Here is a 19,741-nt window from a genome sequence, read left to right as displayed (position 1 = left end):
TTCGCTGAGTGCTTTCAGTTCATTGAGGACATAGCATGTATCTGCCGTCAGGCAGCTGTAAGAGTGCTTGTCGGCTGACACTCACAGGTCGCAAGAAGGGGTGGGACGAGTTATTATCTCGGCTTACAACGAGTGACGCCGGTCGAAAATGGTGACAATGTCAAGGCCAGGTCGCCGTAACCGGTTGATGGAAAGTACAGAGGACTGAAAAGCCTGCGATCGGATGTTTTTGAATATTTATAACTAATAACCTTTAATAAAGACAACCAACTGTTAAAACCTGCTTTAAAGAGCATTTTAAACATTTACATGGTGTCACTTTTAAGAATTATATGTTTTGTTTTCTTCTACTTAATCAAATGAAAGATTGTAGCTGTATGGGACAGAGATGAAACCGGGAAAGTAGATGAAAAACATCGAAAATTATCTAAAAAACTATTTCTATATTACATGCAAACACATATATTTTATTAGAATAGACATTAGGCTTTAAATATTACTGACCAATTTCTTGTAATTCGCAGTTGTTTGAGTACAAATCCATGTCGAATACAGTAACCCTCAACTACTGAAAAATGGCGCTTAGTCAACGAAAACTTGCCTACTTTCAAACATAACAAAGTACCTGATTGGCTGGCATCAGCTGTTAAAGGGAAGTAGTCCATGCTAGAACAAATCCTGAATGTACCATGAGTTTTTTCCCTTCTATTTTTTTAAGCATTGAGTGATATTTTATATGCCCCTACCCTGGTAGGACACCTCACACGACCGCACTGCTCTTCAGCTTTCTAAAACCACCATGCAGTCATCTTGTGTCATACAAACTAGCATAAAATATAAACAAGATTGACAACTCTCTCCTCGGTACTGACATAACAGAACTAAAGCAGTTCAAGAAAACAGCATTCGGTTTATTGGAAATTCAGAAGACAGTGGTAGGACATTCCAAATTCTTAGACAGTATTGCCTTATGACTACCAAGATGGCGGTTTCTGAGCTGTCAGAAGATTTAGCCAGGTTCTGTCCCTTGGATTTAAATGACTTGGAAGAGGGGAAACAAATATTTTTAACTTTCCCTTGTCCCTCAGGATAAAAACTGCAAGTAACAAATAACAATCCATACAAATCTGTATCGAGTAACCATAGGCACCAGGGATCTAGTTGGTTGCATTTTTTACCTCAGATTTGTGGCCACATTTGTAATAAGTACATAAGTACATAATTACACCTAATTAACGCACGGTGTTATCTCCTCATGTGTCGCCCTCACAGTGTCAGCGTGCCCTAACCTTTGTGTTGTTGACTTTGTGCTTGGGACAATGTGTAGCCGTATATCATGAGCACGGTATTTACCCAGATTTAGGAACTAGTATTTTTGCGAAGTCTCACCCAAATGTTAAAAAATAATATTTGGACGGAGAGATAAAAGAAACGGTATTAAAGAGCATTTCAATCCCCATAACTTTGGAAGAACAAAGTCTTCTAAGTAGTGTCGAAAGGATTTTTCTATGCAGTTGTCACGTTTGGTTAGAATTTTAAGATTATGGTCAATAATTTCAATATATATTGTGGTTTAACGGCAAAACGCTTTGGAATAAGTTTCATATTTTGTTTGATGTTGACACAGTAAAGGTTTGTTAAATCAGTTAGGTGAGGTGCGAAAAGAACAATGGTGCAATCGTTAAAAAAACTGTAAAATGTAAATAATTTCAAGTAACATCCAATGATTTAAATATCCTGAAAAGGAGATAAGTGAATACAAACAGAAAGCAGGTATAGTGTGAATGAATAACTGTTGCTTTAAGTTGAACAGGATGTGTCTTCAAGCTGAACTTCTATAGATTCTGCTTATTTATTGAAGCTCAAGTGGCGCAGTTTCATTTTGTTTACTTGATTCCCATGATTTGTTTCCGAATGATGACTTTCAGTCCAAAACTGCTGACTTTCGTAATACAGCCTTCACCATCAGCGGCTTCTCGGTTGGACTGAGAGAAGTTCCGCTCTTGAAGTTGAGAGTGTCCTGGAGACAGATCAGATAAATTTCACTTGGACTATAGAGATGATGATGTGATATATCTTGATGTAGTGTCATCTTCGATGAAAATCATCGAAACATTTCAATGTCGTCAAGAAGGAAAACTTGAACTAACCGGGAGGTCGTCCGTCTTGACAAACTGCATTTTCCGAAGCACGTGGACCATGGCCATCTTGACTTCCAGCAGCGCCAGTCGCCTGCCGATGCACAGACGAGGACCGAACCCAAAGGCCAGGTAGGAGATGGGGTTTATGTTGGCTTTGTTTTCGGTCAAAAACCTGCGCAACGTGCGATATTCGTTAACAAATTTATTTGACTTTGGAAACGAGGAAAATATAAAAGTTAAATTTAGCGAAATATGATACTTGTATATTCCAGTATACCGTTTGCACAGTTTTAATAAATAAAGGTTTTGATCACTTTTTTTACATTACCCTTGTAGAAGTTCCATGAGGCTTGAAGTGTCTTAGGCAATGCGGGTTGTCAATCTTTTTAACTCAAACCTTTCTCTGAAGAATTGGCTCAAGCAGCGCATCCACTCAATAACTTTCCCGAAGGATAAACTAACCAGAGCCTCGCGGATTACCTTATTTTTACAAAGGTATAACCTTACTAAACAAATTGTTGACATCGCTCAAACCAACTGATCTGTTGCCCACCAAGATATATGAAAAGCCCACAAAACTGACAAGATTATGGCAAAAACTGGGTTTTGCATCAGATGCAGCCAGCGATACAAAACAAGTTGCCATAAGTCTATGCTTTAGTAATAATGTTTCTTTAGTTTGCATTTGTATTGTTTTATATCAGGGTTAAATGTGAGCTCACTGCTAAAGCCATAGATGTCGCCGTACATAAGACCATCATATCGATTTGGTATGTGTTTTATAACTCATTCTGAGAAACTTTAAAACTTTCAGATAAATTTAATAGTGACCCACGCGTTTCGCACAGCTGCTATGTTAGACGAGGGCTTCAGAGAGTGTCTACCAATAAACACGTCTGTAATTCTGTACAGACAAAAATCTCTCATATGTACACCTTTTAATACAAATAATAATTGGCAAGGTAAGTTACGATAAGAAGTATAGTCCGGTCAGGCTTACGTCATGACTTCAGAAATAAAGTTTCAAGTTTGAAAGGAAAGTTATAATAATAATGATGTAGTGTGAACTCGCCAACATGACATGACTTTAGAAAAAAAAAGTGTCAAACTTGCTTTGAAAATACTTTTTTTCACTCTCTTACCGTTCAGGAATAAACTTGTCAGGCTCGGGAAAGTATTCAGGATCCTGCAACACCTGGATGATAGGAACGATAACTCCTCCCCCTGCCGGGATTGTTACCCCCTTGATGGTAACGGTCTCAGACGCCAGTCGATTGACTCTGAAATAAAAATACATTTTTACTGAAACTAAATTCTGTGATTAGCAGCACAACCGCTAGACAGGGAAAACAGAGAAATAAAGTGACAGAAACAAATTTTTCTGTCCAACTTTACAAGCTTTGCGAGATGTTACACACAGAAGAAGCTAGAGAATATTGACAGCTAAGTTCTCCATGTTTGTGAAGCATATTCTTTAATAACAAGTTACTTTTATATACTTATAGTAAACTGCATCCTTAACACTTAGAACGATCCCTGTAAATATTGTTATCTCCTGCTGCTGTTACAGAAGACAAAGCACTTTACGTGTTAATTGGTGGAAACATTCTGAGTGTCTCGTGTATAGCGGCATCTAAATATTTCAACTTCGCCATTTTGTCGTATGACGGATTTTCCTGCAACAGAATAGATTATTTCGAGTAAGATTAGACAAAATTATAACTAAATTGAAACAAAGCCATTCAACAGGTAATTTATTTCTCAGCAAACAATACAACATTGTTTAAAAATTACTATTCTTTAACTCAAAACGAAATCCGAACATATTTTAAGAGGAATATAAGTGGGGTTTTGTGTTTGTTTGTTGTCTGCGTGTTTGCTGTGTTTGCGTTTCTTCACATCTGAAATATTCAAGGGACGAAAATATATTTTGTCAACCTTTTCAGGAAACTTAGAGGAAAAATAGTTAAATACGCCAAAATATTTTAAACGTTAAGATGTTACATTGTTACATTAAAAATACTTCTTCTGGCGATAAACAACGTGTGTTTTTGCCAGCACAGGTGTAAACATGTCTTTTATGCAAGAAGTAAAGCTTATATAAAAGTTACAAACTATATTATCAAATAGCTTCTCTACCAAATGCCCATTCCCTGAAAGTATTTTATGTTAATTGGAGAAATAAAACAAGGTAAAGAAATTAAAACACTTCTATTTGAAATATACTTAAAATGGGGCAGTTTAAGTTGAAAATTCGGATGATCACAGTTTTAAAAGCTTAAGAGCGTGCCCCTTACATCTAACGGTATATGTATTAAAGAAAATCATGAGGCATTAGGATAAAAATCATGTTACCGTCTTAGTAAATTTCAAATGAAAGTGTCTTTTAAATTTATTTTTTACTTATTTTATTTTAAAATCTTTAAACCTAATTGAGGCTATAAGTTCTCGTACCATCCATTTCATCATGAGCTGCACAATTTCACGGCTTCTTTTCTGTGAGCTTTGTAAAATCTGAGTCTTTTATCATCAGACCTTCGAGACATTTTACTCTGCTATGTGCCACATCCGCTTGTCCCTCCGCAAAGAGCTTGATGTTGCTCCGGTGTTTCTAATGCTCGTACTTGTGATGTGTGTTGTCAGTATTGCACTTGTCTAATTTGTCTTTCTTGTGTAGTTTTTCCTGATGCTATTACATTTTCTTTTGCATGCGTCTTTTTTTGTTGTTGTTTTATGGTTTCACTCATCTATGTTTTCTCTCGAGAAGATCGAGAAGATCGAGTGTCATCACAACATGACGATTGCTAATCTAGCATCTAGTTTACTAGTCCTAATGCAGCAGTTACCTATAATTCGGGCTATCAGTTTTCATACAAAATTAAACTTTATAATAAAATTATTTTACAACTTGTGGACTGATGGAAATAATTTAATGTTGCATCGTCACCCGTAATTGGTGTAATTTTAGACCTCTAGGATAATGGAAAGCGGATAGAATATCAATCACAAAATTGGCAGACAGAGAGATAATAAAGCAAGCATGGTGAGTTAAATAAAAGTGTTTTTAAAAAGTTTTAACTCCGTGAGATACACACATCACTAAGTTCTATCTCGATCTCTTGAAGAATTTTTTGCTGAATGTCTGGGTGGCGAGCAAGACAGTAAGCCATGAACTGCAGTGTAGAGGATGTGGTCTCATAGGCAGCGACAAAGAAGAGGAAGGCCTGTCCGAGGATTTCAAGCCTAGACATAGCTGCAACACAGTCCAGTTGCCTTTATTTATTATAGAAAACATGGAGACAGATTCATGTCTAACTACGAGAGCTACAAGAACCTTATAGGCACAGTTAATCTAATGGAAGGTCTCTTAATATCATTGAGTTTTTGTTAACCTTTGCTGTCTTCCTGAATGAATACCGAAGGTAACAGACACTTCTTTTATTGAAGGGGGAACCAAATTAGTTACTATTATCGGTAAACACTTTTTTAAGTTTTTGAAGTTTTTCACGCAATGTAGAGAGCTTTTCAATAAGTCCTTTAATCATAAAACCTTACACTTTTGTTCCACATGTGGTTGCTCGCCGTCTTCTGATCTTTCATAAGTGAGAATCATTTGGAGAAAGTCTGCTTGTTTCTGTACAGAGCACGGACTAGAATGAAGTACATAAATAACAATTGTGAACTAGACCATGAAGTCTCGTTGAGCAATAACAAGCGGCAAGCGTACACTCCAAGAAATGTGGTAATGAACTGTACAAGGTTATCGTTGCCATCAACATCGACAGAAATTATTGTTGACTTCGTTTGTATATAAATATATATAAGTACATTTTTTGGCTTTTCTACGTGTTTTATGGTCGCACTTATTAGCTTATGCTTGTATTATAAAAGCGTTTTTGCACGTGCATGTATGACTGTCATACAGACTGTTAGTTCCAACTGACCTGCTCGCTCTTCGCCTTTTTCCTAGACTCGATGATGCCTTCAATATTTCTCACAAGAGAATGTATTGCTGTTATCTTCAAGAAATAGGTTCTGAGAAGTTTCAGAACAGGTGCGAGAAAGGGAAATAATACTGAAACGTATAACAGTCTCTTTTCTAGTGAGTACAACATGCGTTTGCTGCTTAAATTATATTGGATGTTTATGCATTTTCAGATCATTCGGATTTCACTATGTAACATTTCCTGTTTTGTTTAGAAATAAATAAACATAAAAATATATTTTAAAAGTCTACATATTTTATGATTGCAGTAAGTGCGCCTATATATATATATAGGCAGGGTTGTCCATGGGACATATTTTTCTATCCCATCCCATTCCATCGCACGGCAATTTATTCCTGTCCCATCCCATCCTATCCCATGGGATTCCCATGGTATATCCTATGGACAACACTGTATATACGTAAGTAACCCCCTAAACTCTCAAGAGATTTTGTCCTTTCCTTTTCAAATGGAATTGTATAACCATTCATTCATTCATAACTTTGTTTTCTCATTTTGTTCTGATAAATGTTTTGTGAAACTAACTTCGAATCACGAGGAATGGTGTTCCAGTATTCATGTTGTCCAAAGCAATTTTGGCATCTCTTACAAGCGGTTCATCGAAGTCTTTTTGAGAGTTTACTTCGATTCCGAAAGCTGTCCTCGCTATCACGTCCATAGAGAAACCTCCAAACAGCCTGATAGTCGATGCGGAAAAGAAAATTAAGATTTATTAATTTTTTTCGTTGAATTGGACTAGCGCAATAACGTATGTCTGTATCACACCATGTTCAGATGTAAGTCACAAACGTGTGTATAGTCGTTATGTTTTCTTAAACTCAACACAAACGTGCACATACAAACACACTAGCACTCAAACACACAAATACACACACATCAACAAACGCGAAATCATCGTGTACACTATGATTGATTAATTTCATAAGAACGAATGCTTACTTCTTTACATCGATCCTCTCATCTTTCCTTATCATCCCTTCGAAGTTGGCGACGAGATCAGTGCAGCACCTGTTGATCCACGGCTCAAACTGTCACAATTTGCACACAAAGTTGCAAGTGAGAAACCATGTTTTCTTTGTTTCTGTGACATAGATATCTAGCTTTAGCTATTTGGTAATCAGTACAACTTTAGCTTCTTTTACATGAGCTAGAAGTTACAAATGGAGTCCTTTTCAACTGACTATAACCCTAATGCTGGAGGTGAGATACCAGGAAACTGTTTGTGGTGAAGATGGCCAGAAAGGATTGCAGCTGGCATAAAATAAAGGTGTCCTGCTCCTACCTGTCTCAGTTTGCTAGTAGTGAAGGCTGATGTCAGAAGTTTGCGAATCCTCCTCCACTGAGCTCCCTTGGCGTTAATCAGGTGAACTCGGTTGACCTCCGCATTTATGTCATTTACGACCTGAACACAACCTCACTGTTACTAAATTCTTTCTGTGCTTTTGTTTTTTATTTCAGTTTAAGCGTTTTACAATAAGCAACTAAGAGATAAAAACTGAAGCTCCTGAAAACATTCCTCGCTGAAAGATAAGTACAAATGCATTTCTGATGAGTAGGTAAAGCTTTGTGCAATGCTCTTTTCCTGAAACCTAGTAGGATATCCGTTCATTCCATTTTCGAGATATTTACAAACCTACGAAACTCACCATACGCAGGAGGTTATTAGGAGAGATGTCATGATTGTACAAGAATAGGTTTGAAAATGTAGGACTATTTGTTTTGAACTGTCAGTGTGCAAACGTGACACCTGTCTATGCATAATGCTGTTTGCATTCGTGTAGCTTGAGAACGAAAAAGGGAATTCACGCAGAAAAAATAGTATCTTGCTTTAGAGTCATTAGAAAAAGTGTGATTTAGGAATGTGATTGATAATGCTTGGAAATGACTCACAAATCTGTCTGTAAACTTGCTGAACTTTTTCACAAGCACTTCTTTCAGAATATCCAGGTCGCTGGTTACAAGGAGAGGCTGACGTCCTGAATAAATTCTACAGACCAGAGAACAGGCATTGATAACTTTTAGGAGAAATCGGTTGATATCAAAATCACCAAATCTATAATAATTAATTTTTATTTCTCAGTATTATTTGTACTGTGCTGTATACGTTGGCAGAAATTCCAACAAAGGCTATTACTCAGCCAACATTGGCTCAACATCTTTCAACAATTACACTCTAATACAACGCTCATAGACTGGTATTTGCTGCTTTAACTCGATGAATGAATTTTAAAATTACATAGAAAAAAGCTTAACAAGCATCGAAAATAGTAATAACTTTGTTTACCATAGTTTTATTGAAAGCCTTCATGACATGGTTTGTGTTTGGATAAAACATCGCATTGACAGTCTCTGATTAAAGTATCGTTTCTACTGATTTTTGTTGGTCCCTCTACAGTTTGTTTTATTTCCAGGTAAATATTTCGTGATCATTGTGAATGTCCATAAATCTTAAAAAATACAAAATGTTTAGTGATTTTGCTGTTGTTGTTTTTTCTTTTGTCTTTGAAGAAACTACTGTGCACCATACCCGAATGTGCGGCCGTATCTCTGTGTCCATTTTCGAAAGCAAGTTTGGTTTCCCTGCAAATATTTTCACAAATAATAATTTAATCAGCCATTTAGCAGATAAAATTGCTATAAATTTTCTATTATTCTTTCTAAATTATCATAATTATCCTTTCTTAATAATAACAAGAAGAAAAAAATTAGTAAAACAATTTAAGATTTCATCTTATCATTAAAATCTATGTTCAGCGTCCTAACAGATGATACCCAAATGAAAATTGATAATTTTAGCCAAGCAAATGAAAGAAGCGGCTAAGAAAAGCATCAGGTATGGAAAAACAGTAAAAAACTGGTCTGGAGTATCTAAAGAAAGTTACCCTGTTCCAAACTACAAGACAAAGAAAATTAGAAAAAGCATTGTCCGTGAGGGATTTTTTTTTAAGCAACGATGAATGACGAAAGTCCGAGGATAATATAAAGAGCGGAGACATCTGGTAACATTACATACATTACATACTGGTGTAGCAGTGTAGTTCCAATGCATCTTAATCTATCTTTACAGCCGAGGTTAATTAATACCCTAGTGGAGAGGTGCATTTAGAAATGATACCTCTCTGTTTAGTTCTCGCTGGTTGCCAAAGAAAGCCTCAGGGTTCGGTCCATCAATACCCAAGGACTTCCACAGTCCAAATGGCCATGTCCCGTAGCTACAAAGACGAATACGAGTAAAATTGATGAGTTTCTTTTTCGCTCATGTGAGAATTTGTCTACACACAATACTTACCCAACAATGCTTTGTGATTCAATAAAGTAGTTCTCCATAGTGTGTCTGTTCTATTGCACAGTTTCAAACCTTCATCTCTTGAATGATTAAGGAGTAGTTTCTGACAGTAAAAATAATCGTCGTGGGTTCGTTTCTCTACAAACCTCTCTGGATGTGAAACCTTTCTTCGAGGGTTGACCGTTGGTCCATTTTTTCCCGGTACTCTTCTCTCTTTTTCTTTGTGTGTGTGTGTGTGGTGTGTAAAATTGCTTTGAGTCCTGCTATGGTTGTATAAATATTCACTGTAACTGTTGTCTTTTTTTCCTTCAGGCGATACGACTTACTTAAAAATGTATTACGACTGAATTTCTTTAGTTTAAAGTACATTTCGTCTTGGCGTTGTTATCTCATCATGTCTACCATTAAAAGATAAAATAGATATAGAAACCTAAAGAAAGAAATTTTTCTTGAAAGAGTTTTTCTAGGAACGTAAAAAAAGATTTCTTTGGAGCCTTTTTTCCAGACACTTTACAAAGAAATAACGTTCATGTTTAAAGGCAAATGCGGGGAAATAACTGTGTTCTCAAAAATAAATCATTAAACAAACAAAAAAATGTTCCAGATTCATAAAACTTACATCATACTTACATACAGAGCAAAATGCACACCACTGCTAGCAGTAGAATATAAAGTGGAACATCTGTTCCAAATAGCAGTTCCATGTGTGGCAGGTCAGCTCCGCCTTCGCTCCGGTGTCGCAATGACATGGAACTCTGACAAATGGTCTTACAATGGTCTGTCACTAGTGTCCCAGCGCGTGACCAAGACATCTGGGAAGGGTATGGGGAAGAAAGGGGGTGTGGTAGATGCAAAGTTCAAAATATTAATTGCGGTGATGCTGTCTCCAGCCCTTCGCCTCGAAATGTGACTACGACCAATTACTGTGATTAGATAAAGTTCGCAGATATAGCTTATACGAACTCTTACAGCTTACATACACGCGAGGCAACCTCTTGAAAACATGTGTCGTCTTTCATTCAACGTACACCATATGTTTTGTGGCAAAGAAGAGAGGAAAGACCATGCGATTGATTCAACAAATAAATAATTACATCACCTTACACTACTCCTTACAAAGACTTGCTGTTAAATGTATGAACAGTTGATGTCCATTGTCATCTATCCTTCTCGTATTGACCGCTATAGGTTCCCTCATGCCTGGAGAGTGCGTTTATCAGTGGGAGGTCATGTGTCAAGTTTCGCGTTTGTGGAATGTGTAGTCCACTTGAAAGACGATCAAAGAGATAGATTTAAACTCCAGAGAACTCAAAACCTGTAAAGTTCAACCTTACTGTCAAAGTTTTTTTTTTGTGATTTCATATCATTTCTATATATAACTTTATAATGCTGATATAAATATATATTTATTGTGCGCCTGTGTGTACATTTTCATCATCAAGCTTGCACGTGTGTTTGAATGTGTGTGTGTGTGTGTGTGAGTGAGAGAGAGAGAATGTATGTGTATCTTTTCGTGTCTTCGTGCATCTCTGTATTTGTGCCACCTTGTACGTCTGTGCGCCTTTGAATTTTTCGCTGGTATGCATGTGTGGGTGGATGTCATTTAGGTAGTTTTTGCTAAACTCTGCATTTCGCTTCAAAGATTTTATACTTTAGATTCATCCTTTATGAGAGAAGAAGAGAGTATCAACACAACATGATTTTAATAGGTTCACCAACAGTACATGTGTACCATTTATTGAAGTTTATTATAAAATTGTTTATCTCTGAGCCTACAAGCATCGCATTGTTGTAGGTTAAAGATATAACAAACAATTTATATTACATCATTGCTGTTCCGGTGAAGACCATGTACTAATCTAAAAAAAATTCATGCGCTACCTTCTGATTGTATTTACGCTCTTGATATGTAGTTATTTCTTTATTTTTTTATTACTTACTTGTTTAAATGGAGACTAAAAAAAACGTTTCTCAACAATTTGCTTCAGAAACGTCTTAACTATCTCTCTAGTTTACATTTTTGGTGGGGTTATTTCACTTAAAATTTATCACTGAAAGATATTTTGTCAGTTCTCTGTCAACATGTAGTCTGTCGGTCGGTCAAAATCATGACCGCTGGCCCTTTTTAGTCATCGAGTAAAAAAAAAATGCCGTTTAATATTCCACGTGTGAGTCTTTATAGATATGCTAACTTAAAAAAACTGGGTTTACTCACATTTTAGGCTTTCTATTCTTCCATTATTTTTTTAACTGATATCTAGCTAATGATGATTAAATTATGATTTATTTACATAAAAAGCATTAATTATTTTGTATATTAACGCTGCCTGCAATGACAAGGGTGACAATTATTATTTGTAATGTGCAGGTTGAGAAGACTGGCGACAGACAGCAAGGGAGGGTATGTTGGGGTGGTTAGGGAATAGAGGCTAATGGAAGAAGGTTCTCGACTGTTGGTAAAGCAACATTTTCACAGGATTAATTTGTAAAATAATGCTAAAGTCACGTGGCATGTGGGAGAGCGTGGCGTGGCTGACGCAGCTCAACTTTAATCTTGATAGGCTTCTCAGGGTGGAGCAGTCCACCCGTTGCCCTAAATGTCATTGTTTCCTGTCAACAAAAGAACTAAACAGATTAACTGGCATGTGACATTATGTCATTATTAGAAACTGTGTCGTGACGCTGTAGTGTCACTAACATGACATGGCAGAAGAGTCAAAACAAAACAGCTGCCACTAAAAACAACGTCCTGCTTGACAACAGCTGCGTGTCACTCAAGTCACCTGACTAAAACCATTATGGGATACAGCAACCTAGGTGATGTCTAGACATCCCTGTCCTGTCTAACGGCAAGGCTAAAACATATTTTCAACAGTGGGTTCAAAATGTACAGACGCCATGCAACTATACCGGAAGATCATCTGTCCAGACGCAGCGGACCTTCCGCAGCACGTGCACCGCGGCCATCTTGACCTCCAGCAGCGCCAAGCGCATCCCCACACACAGACGAGGTCCGAAACCAAATGGTAGAAAGGAAACAGGATTCATTTCACCTTTATTGCTGTCCGAAAACCTGAAGTTGAAAATATTTACTTAATAACATAATCAAAATTTCGAAAGTCCATTTAGCTAAAAAACTTCAGTTACAAACCACTTAGGCTTGTGTATAAATCAACATCTTTTGATAGCTTCCAGATTCAAGCAATGGCGGATTGATATCTAAACATTCTATTGCATGGCTTACATGTTACATTAAATGTTCTGCCTACCTTTCAGGTTTGAAGTCAAGAGGGTCTGGGAAGTATTCTGGATCCCTCGAGATGTCGCAAATTGGGATCATAACCCCAGTGCCCTTCTCTATCTTCAGTCCATTAATAGTCACAGTTTCAGATGCAACTCTGGTTATTCTGCAGGGAAGAAATGTGTAAATGTGAATAAATGTATTTTTGCTTACATCCTGAGATCTTCACAGGTTTGCTCCGTCAGCTTTGTTCTTATTATTCGTGGCTATTTCAGACTCTTACCTCAATTTAGAATTTATTAGGATTCCTGTAGACAATGAGGACTTTTTTTAACTTTCGGGAGCATTAAGTAATCTTTAACAGTCTCTTTTTCACCTTTACAATATTAACCATCGTTTATTCCAATATCCCTTTATATTATCTTTCTCTATTCCTCAGGTTCGTGACAAGTTTGTTTCGTTTTGTTGTTTTTATTGTTTTGAGAATTTTTTTATGGTCTTTAATTTTTATTTATTTTTCTTTTAAGTAAGGGTTTTAACTTATAATTGGGCTTTTTGTTGTAGTTCTGTCGTACCTTTAATATTTCTAAGCCAAGTCCCATCAAACTCAAAGAAGACTTACACAGAGACTGGAGGATACAGACGTAGAGTTTCGTAAATTGTCTGCTCCAGAAGTTTCAGTTTCCCAACATCGTCATACGTGGGCGTTCTCTGTAGACCGAACAATTTCACAACCGTTTGTGCAGACCATGGTGTGTTACCAAAAGTTTCCAAATATGTCTGTTTTTATCTAAATTTTTCGATGTCTTTTACGTTGACATGAATCATCATCATCATCATCATCATCATCATCATCATCATCATCATCAATCATCATCAATCATCAATCATCATCCATCATCCATCAATCATCATCATCATCATCATCATCATCTACTATTATTATTTTCAGTAGTGGTAGAGCTGTGATAGTGCAGTAATAGTGGCAGTAATGGCAATGGTGCTTGGAAGAGTTGCAGTGCTAGTGGTACTAGATGGTGGTAATAATAATGTGTTACCTTTGAGTACTTCACTTGACTAGTTTCCTATATTATGTCCTGTAGGGCTAGAATTATTATTGGATTATACAAGTAGTCATATAAAGCAAATATAGTCATAATCACAATGAAGACTAAACTAAGGAACATCTAAACGTACGTCTCCAACTATGTTTTCGATTTCATCAACAATTCTCTCTTGGAGCTCCGGGAACTTGGCCAGGTTGTAGAACAGGTACTGGAGCGCTGTTGATGTCGTTTCATAGCCAGCGACAAAGAAGATGAAAGCTTGGCCAGCGATTTCTTCTTTCGTCAGACCTGAGCATCATCTCTTTTGTTACATAGTTTTTTAATATCTCAGTTTGCAATTTACATCACAATAGATTTTAATACTTCCGTTTTTTTGTTGACGATTAGTTTTTGTGCAGCTTGGTTGAAATACCTTTTGAATCTTGGTATTGGTGTTCATGAAGTGGGGTTTTTACCTGTTTTCAAGACCTTTGTTCATTATTCTTAACATTTTAGAAAAATAAAAATTTTATTTCTACAAGAAACATTCTAAGCCATCAAAAACCCAGCGACAAATATTTGTTGCAGTTTTTCCATTGGGTAGGTAAGTTTTTGCGCAGCTTCAGTCACAAGATGTTTTATTTTTTGCAGGTAATAGACTGGGTAAACAAAGGAGCCATCTGTGTAACATATAGGTATGAAACGTTCTCTCAAACTCACGCTTTTCACTGCCGGTCGTCAAAGGAAAGTCTTCAGTTGCCTCGGCATTTAGAAGCAACTGTAAGAAGTCTGGTTTCCTCTGCAAACGTGCAAATCAACCCCTGGCATTACAAGATAAAACCAAAGTAAAACCCCAGCGCCCAGCGGTGTAAAGAAACTTCATAGCTTTTATACAAAGGTCATCAATTCACGTGACATTTTCAGAGAAAATAAGTCGGGGTTTGTTTTAACACACCAAGACCGTATAAAGGGTGCCATACCTGGTTTAACTGATCTTGTTTTCGTTCCTCCATCATCCTGTAGATGCTCTGGAGAAAGAACTGAACAGTCTCCTCCATGAAAAACTTTCTTTTCAAAAAGTGGAGGACTGGCGCCAAACGCGGCACCAATACTGCGAAAAGTAAACAAGAGCAAAACCTTGATTATTTTTAATTTTTCAAGATACATGTTTATGTTCATTATTTATGTAAAACTAGCATAGAAGGCATTCTAAAATGTGATTTTCAAACTAGCAGACATACAACTTCAAACATTTTTGACTCACTCAAGATGACGCCTAAGATCGAGAGTCGTCCTCCTCCGGTCATGATTTTCTTGGCGTTGGTGACGAAAGGTTCGCTGAGGTCCTTCTGCGAGTTGACCACAAGGCCGAACGCCGTGCCTGCTATGGCGTCCATGGTGTAGGCCCCAAAGTATCTGATAACCAGATGTTTAGCTCAGTCTCCACCCGTGACCCGTGACCCATGTCACTTTTTGCTGTCACTCGTTCCTTTAAGGATATACATTCATTGCTGCCACGCTTCTTGTTGACAGACACATAAATGATGTAATAATGAGTGGATTCCTTTTGCTTCAGTGTCTGGAATATCTTGACTATGCAGCCTTTCACAGCGATCACCTTCCAAGATTTTAAAGATTTACCTCTTTCGTGGATACCTTCAACAGCTGATGGGACCTTTCCCCCAACTGCTATCACCACTCCATCTCGCCTTTCTTAAGTAGTTTTATATTTGTGCTACTGTATTAATTTCTTGTGTTGTGTTACTTTAAAGTATATGAACTGTCTGTTACATAAATAATTAGTGGTAGTATGATAACTCTTGGGGGTGAATAGGAACAGTAAGAAGTATGATAACTGTAGAGTTATACAAACTGTTTGTTTAATATAAAGGCATTTCATATGACATTTCAAATATATAAAATACTATGCATAGTATTGGACTGGATTGTCCTGGTTTACTCGGCAAGAACACCTCAGTCATATACACGGTCTGTACAGAGAAATTCGAACAAAAGTTGTTCTACATTTGTACGACTCACTCTTTGGCGTCCACCAGGCCACCTGTCTGAGAGATTTCTTCGATGTTTGTCGCCAAATCAGTGCTGCAGCGATTGATGTAGTACTCCATCTACACAGAGCGAAATAACAAACCTATATCTAATTTCTTTCCTGATTATTCTTCTTTTAATGCTTTAAGAACTTACAATTTACTCCCTTAAACCTTAAAGTCATACAATAGCAGAATTTGTTGTTATGCCACATGTGCTGCCAAATCCCCTTTGATTCATCACCCTCTCAAAACAAAACCATTTTTTATCCTAGCATGCAATAAAATTGTGCTTCCTGTAACATTAAATAAAATCATGATTAAAACTGGTTTCGCTAACTTTCATCTAAGTAGAAAAGTTTGTTTTTTTGGCAGAAAACGCAACAAGAAAAAATATGTGGTGATGATGTTCAATCTGTAGGAGTACTATAGCTGTACTAAAGCTGTTACAGCTGTAGCTTTATAGTATTATATAGTTTGTACTCACCAGCTTCAGCTTTCCTGCACTGAAAGTCGGTGTTACGATATTTCTGATTCTTCTCCAGTCGCTTCCCCTTGCAAAGAACAAACCTTTCTGAATTTCTCGTGCTGAAAGGTTGTTTCGTTCCTGTAGGTTATGCATATACATAGTAAGAACAAGTTTTACAAATGGCTAAGGACACAGATACAATCAAAATAGAGAAAAGAGACAGATAAAGTTAGTCCCCTAATCTTTCAGATGCTCGTAGGAGGAGGTCTTTTGAAACTCGCTTTTCTCGGGATGTTGCCATCTCCTCCACAACTTGTTTTTTAAGGATTGATGTCTTTATTTAATGGCTTTAAGCCTTTCAATCTCCCATCGTACATACATATCGTGTTGCTGTGTTTTGCAAGTTCTTCTTCCAAATAAGTTAATCTTACATCTTGTATGTATCGTAGGCTAACAAAAGATTGACCAATTAATTCAGCTCACAAATCTGTCTGTAAAATGATGGAAGTCTTTAACGAAGACCTCCTTCAAAATGTCAAGGTCGTTTATCACAAGCATAGGCTTCTGACCACTGTAGATGCTGAAATCATGAAATAATTTAATTGTTTTAACTTTCTGCAGACAAACAGACAGACAAATAAAACAAAATAGATAGAGTCAATGCTACTTACCCATAAATGCGACCATACTGTTTAGAAAAGGCCCACAGACTTTGCACAAATCCCTGTCAATAGAGGATTGATTTTATTTATTTCAATAGTAGTAGAGTAGAAAAAAATAATCTACGTTTCATAGAAGGTTATTTTTGGCTCGAATGAGTCTCTTTATATGCATAACTATATATATATACATGGTAAATTGAACAAAATTGAGATTAGGGGCATAAAGGTTTCATTCAAATACCTTGTAAACCATACTCCTAGTGTTACCAAAGAAAGGTGTGGGGGGAGGGCCAGGAACGCCTCTTGACTTCCAGTACCCGAAATTCCATGTCCCATACCTGTCACGTAAGAAAGAACATAAAAATAATTCATTGGCTTCTTCATGCTCAATTAGCAACATACAGAGCCTTGAATATAACTGGACTGATACAACTCACCGAATGACATGACCTGTCTACAGTTTGTACATCTAAGGACGATTGAAAGAACATCTACTGAGAAATCTCAGAAAACATTGAGGTCAAACAGTATTCAAGGGAGAAAACTGTCCCTTCGTTAAACATTCCCTGTAATGGAGTTACTTTTCTTTGACAAGGTTGAAATGTAGCATATTTTAGTTACTAATTATTACTTTGATTGTTATATTCTTTTGTTTTTAATGGTTAATGTGTAACAAAGTGCGGGGCTAAGGAGATACAAACTGCAGTAGTGCCATGAAGCCTGCCGAGTAGCATTAATCTTATTGACAGCCAACACACTTTTTCAAAACTTTCAAAATGAATGAAGTTGATGTATTAAAATTATTTATTGCATACAAGTTCAAGCTGTGACCTATCTTTTGTGGGTGCGGCAAAAAAATATATGTCTTAAGGTAAGCTGAATATAAAATAAATTATTTACATCAAGCATGGTTCACACAATTTAAAAAAACACCTAATAGCTAGACAGACTAAGATTTTAAAATAAATTTTCTAGTTTAACATCCAGCTCCCTGGATTAACACACTGTTGTTATGTGCGAGTTGGTTGTCAGTCAAATTGCAAAAAAAATGAAACTCCCTGCAACTGAAATGCGAATTGAGCATTCTGGTTTTGTTGGTATACTTACACATAAAGTAGCAAAGATGCCAGGGGTACCAGTAAAAGAAAAACGGGTAGTTCAAACCCCAAAATTTCCATCTTCTTGGTAACTTTCGTTCCAGTCAAGCAGTGAAGCTGTCACAATTTGTTTTCTTTCTTCTCTCTTTCTTTTTTTTTTTTAGATGCCGAGTGATGTTGTCCCAAAATCTTGCGCTGGTAAATTGAAAATGGTTTTTATACAGTAGGGCCTTATGTAAATAATCATGTGAGTGTGATGCTGGATAAGATAATGCAGTATAAGTAGGGTTAGAACGAATCTATGACCTGAGGTTTTGAAATAGTCTAGAAAGAGGGCCGTGACCTACCTTTATCGCGAGAGGTCAGGTGAAGAGAAGAGGGTCTCCCATCACTCGAGATCTCTCACAACCACACCGAGGGCCCTCCGGGTAGCTCGGTAACAAGAATGACAGACACATTGTCTGTTCACTCGTGTTCGTGAGTTTGTTTCTTGATCTCTCTTGAGCAATTCTGACTGCTCGACATTGAGAAGGTTGACTATTCGCATGCACAATAATATTTGCGTGTGCGGCTGAATGCATGAAGGGGTTAATAAAAATATGACAACCATTCATACTTTTAACCTTGTGTTTATTTACAGCTATTCTTTTCCCACGCTTTATACCTATTTACCTCACTTCCTGTCTATCTATTTCAGTCTTTTAATTGATCCATGAACTGATCTGTGCTTCTCATGACAGTCACTCGACAAGGTTGTGTCAAGCATAAAGCTATGAGCCTAATAGTTGGTTTAAAAAAAACAGTAAAGATTTGATAAGAATAAATAAGCCGCATAAGGCTGGTATAAATGTATATCTGTGGGTTGCCTAACAATTTTTATTCTAAGTAAAATCTGACCATCCTGTTTGCGTTTTGATGAGTTTGTGAAGTTGGTCAGCATACAAAAGGTACGTGAAGGAGCGCCACACACACATACACACATACACACATAGGAAAATAAGTATTTTACTCTGAGCCATCAACTAAAGTTGTATCACTGCAAAACAACAAGTCGTGTAAACACACACCACAGACAGGGAGAAAGAATGAACATACGTATATCCCTCACATTGTTGCTGACTCAGCTAAGGTATGATCTCACAATACACTTCATACGATGATACAACCAAAATTGCTCTTTTCATGTATTCATCAGCAACTTTTATTCCGTTAAATGGAACGTGAAAGCTTGAACACAAGTCACTCACCTACATAACTACACTCATCGCAGACGAACTCCACACCACCACTTTCTTTTCATCACTAAACAAACTAGTTTCAGTTGGTATACCGAGTCATCAAACTCTCTTGTCACGAGATGTTTCAGGTCAGCAGTCACACTTATTACACGAGACACAGAAAGCCACTGACAGAAATTATGTACTCCTCCCAAAACGATGGAGGTTTGGATAAGACAGAACTCCATCAACTTGTAATTCTAAACCCAAAAACAAAGTATTTTCTAAGACTTCCACGCGTTTCTCACTCGGTATGTAGACATGATCACATGAACAGGACCCTGTATAATCTTTAGTCTTTGGTACATCTCACCTGATTACGAGTCAGAGAGAAACACATCGGCTAATGAAGTGTAGCCTCGATGAAGCATGCGACACTTTCTTAAAATGATAAACTGCTGTTGTTCTGTTTCTAGAGCGCTGAGAGCCCCAGTCCCGACTCTCAGCAGCAACAAGAACTGTGACTG

The 19,741-nt window shown here is 37.1% G+C and overlaps 1 protein-coding gene across 1 annotated transcript; it reads right to left on the bottom strand.

Moving 5' to 3' along the window:
• Window positions 1-910: 910 nt before the first annotated feature.
• Window positions 911-18,441, bottom strand: LOC112576449. The gene is made up of 27 exons (XM_025258906.1): window positions 18,008-18,441; window positions 17,142-17,238; window positions 16,910-16,962; window positions 16,722-16,818; window positions 16,257-16,376; window positions 15,762-15,850; window positions 14,986-15,137; window positions 14,702-14,832; window positions 14,442-14,520; window positions 13,873-14,030; window positions 13,298-13,386; window positions 12,704-12,841; window positions 12,345-12,507; window positions 10,065-10,267; window positions 9,264-9,360; window positions 8,676-8,728; window positions 8,039-8,135; window positions 7,431-7,550; window positions 7,088-7,176; window positions 6,674-6,825; window positions 6,086-6,216; window positions 5,697-5,775; window positions 5,237-5,394; window positions 3,729-3,817; window positions 3,284-3,421; window positions 2,151-2,313; window positions 911-2,020 (listed from the first exon to the last, which is right to left on the bottom strand). Exons 1-27 carry the CDS (start codon window positions 18,076-18,078, stop codon window positions 1,925-1,927), a joined length of 3,102 nt encoding a protein of 1,033 aa, XP_025114691.1. The 5' UTR covers window positions 18,079-18,441; the 3' UTR covers window positions 911-1,924.
• Between the last annotated feature and the right edge of the window lie 1,300 nt (window positions 18,442-19,741).

This window comes from Pomacea canaliculata, linkage group LG1 (genome assembly GCF_003073045.1).
Source record: "Pomacea canaliculata isolate SZHN2017 linkage group LG1, ASM307304v1, whole genome shotgun sequence".
In the NCBI taxonomy this organism is placed as follows: Eukaryota; Metazoa; Mollusca; class Gastropoda; order Architaenioglossa; family Ampullariidae; genus Pomacea; species Pomacea canaliculata.
Note: the sequence above shows the minus strand (reverse complement) of the source record. Positions and strands in the feature narration are given on the sequence as shown.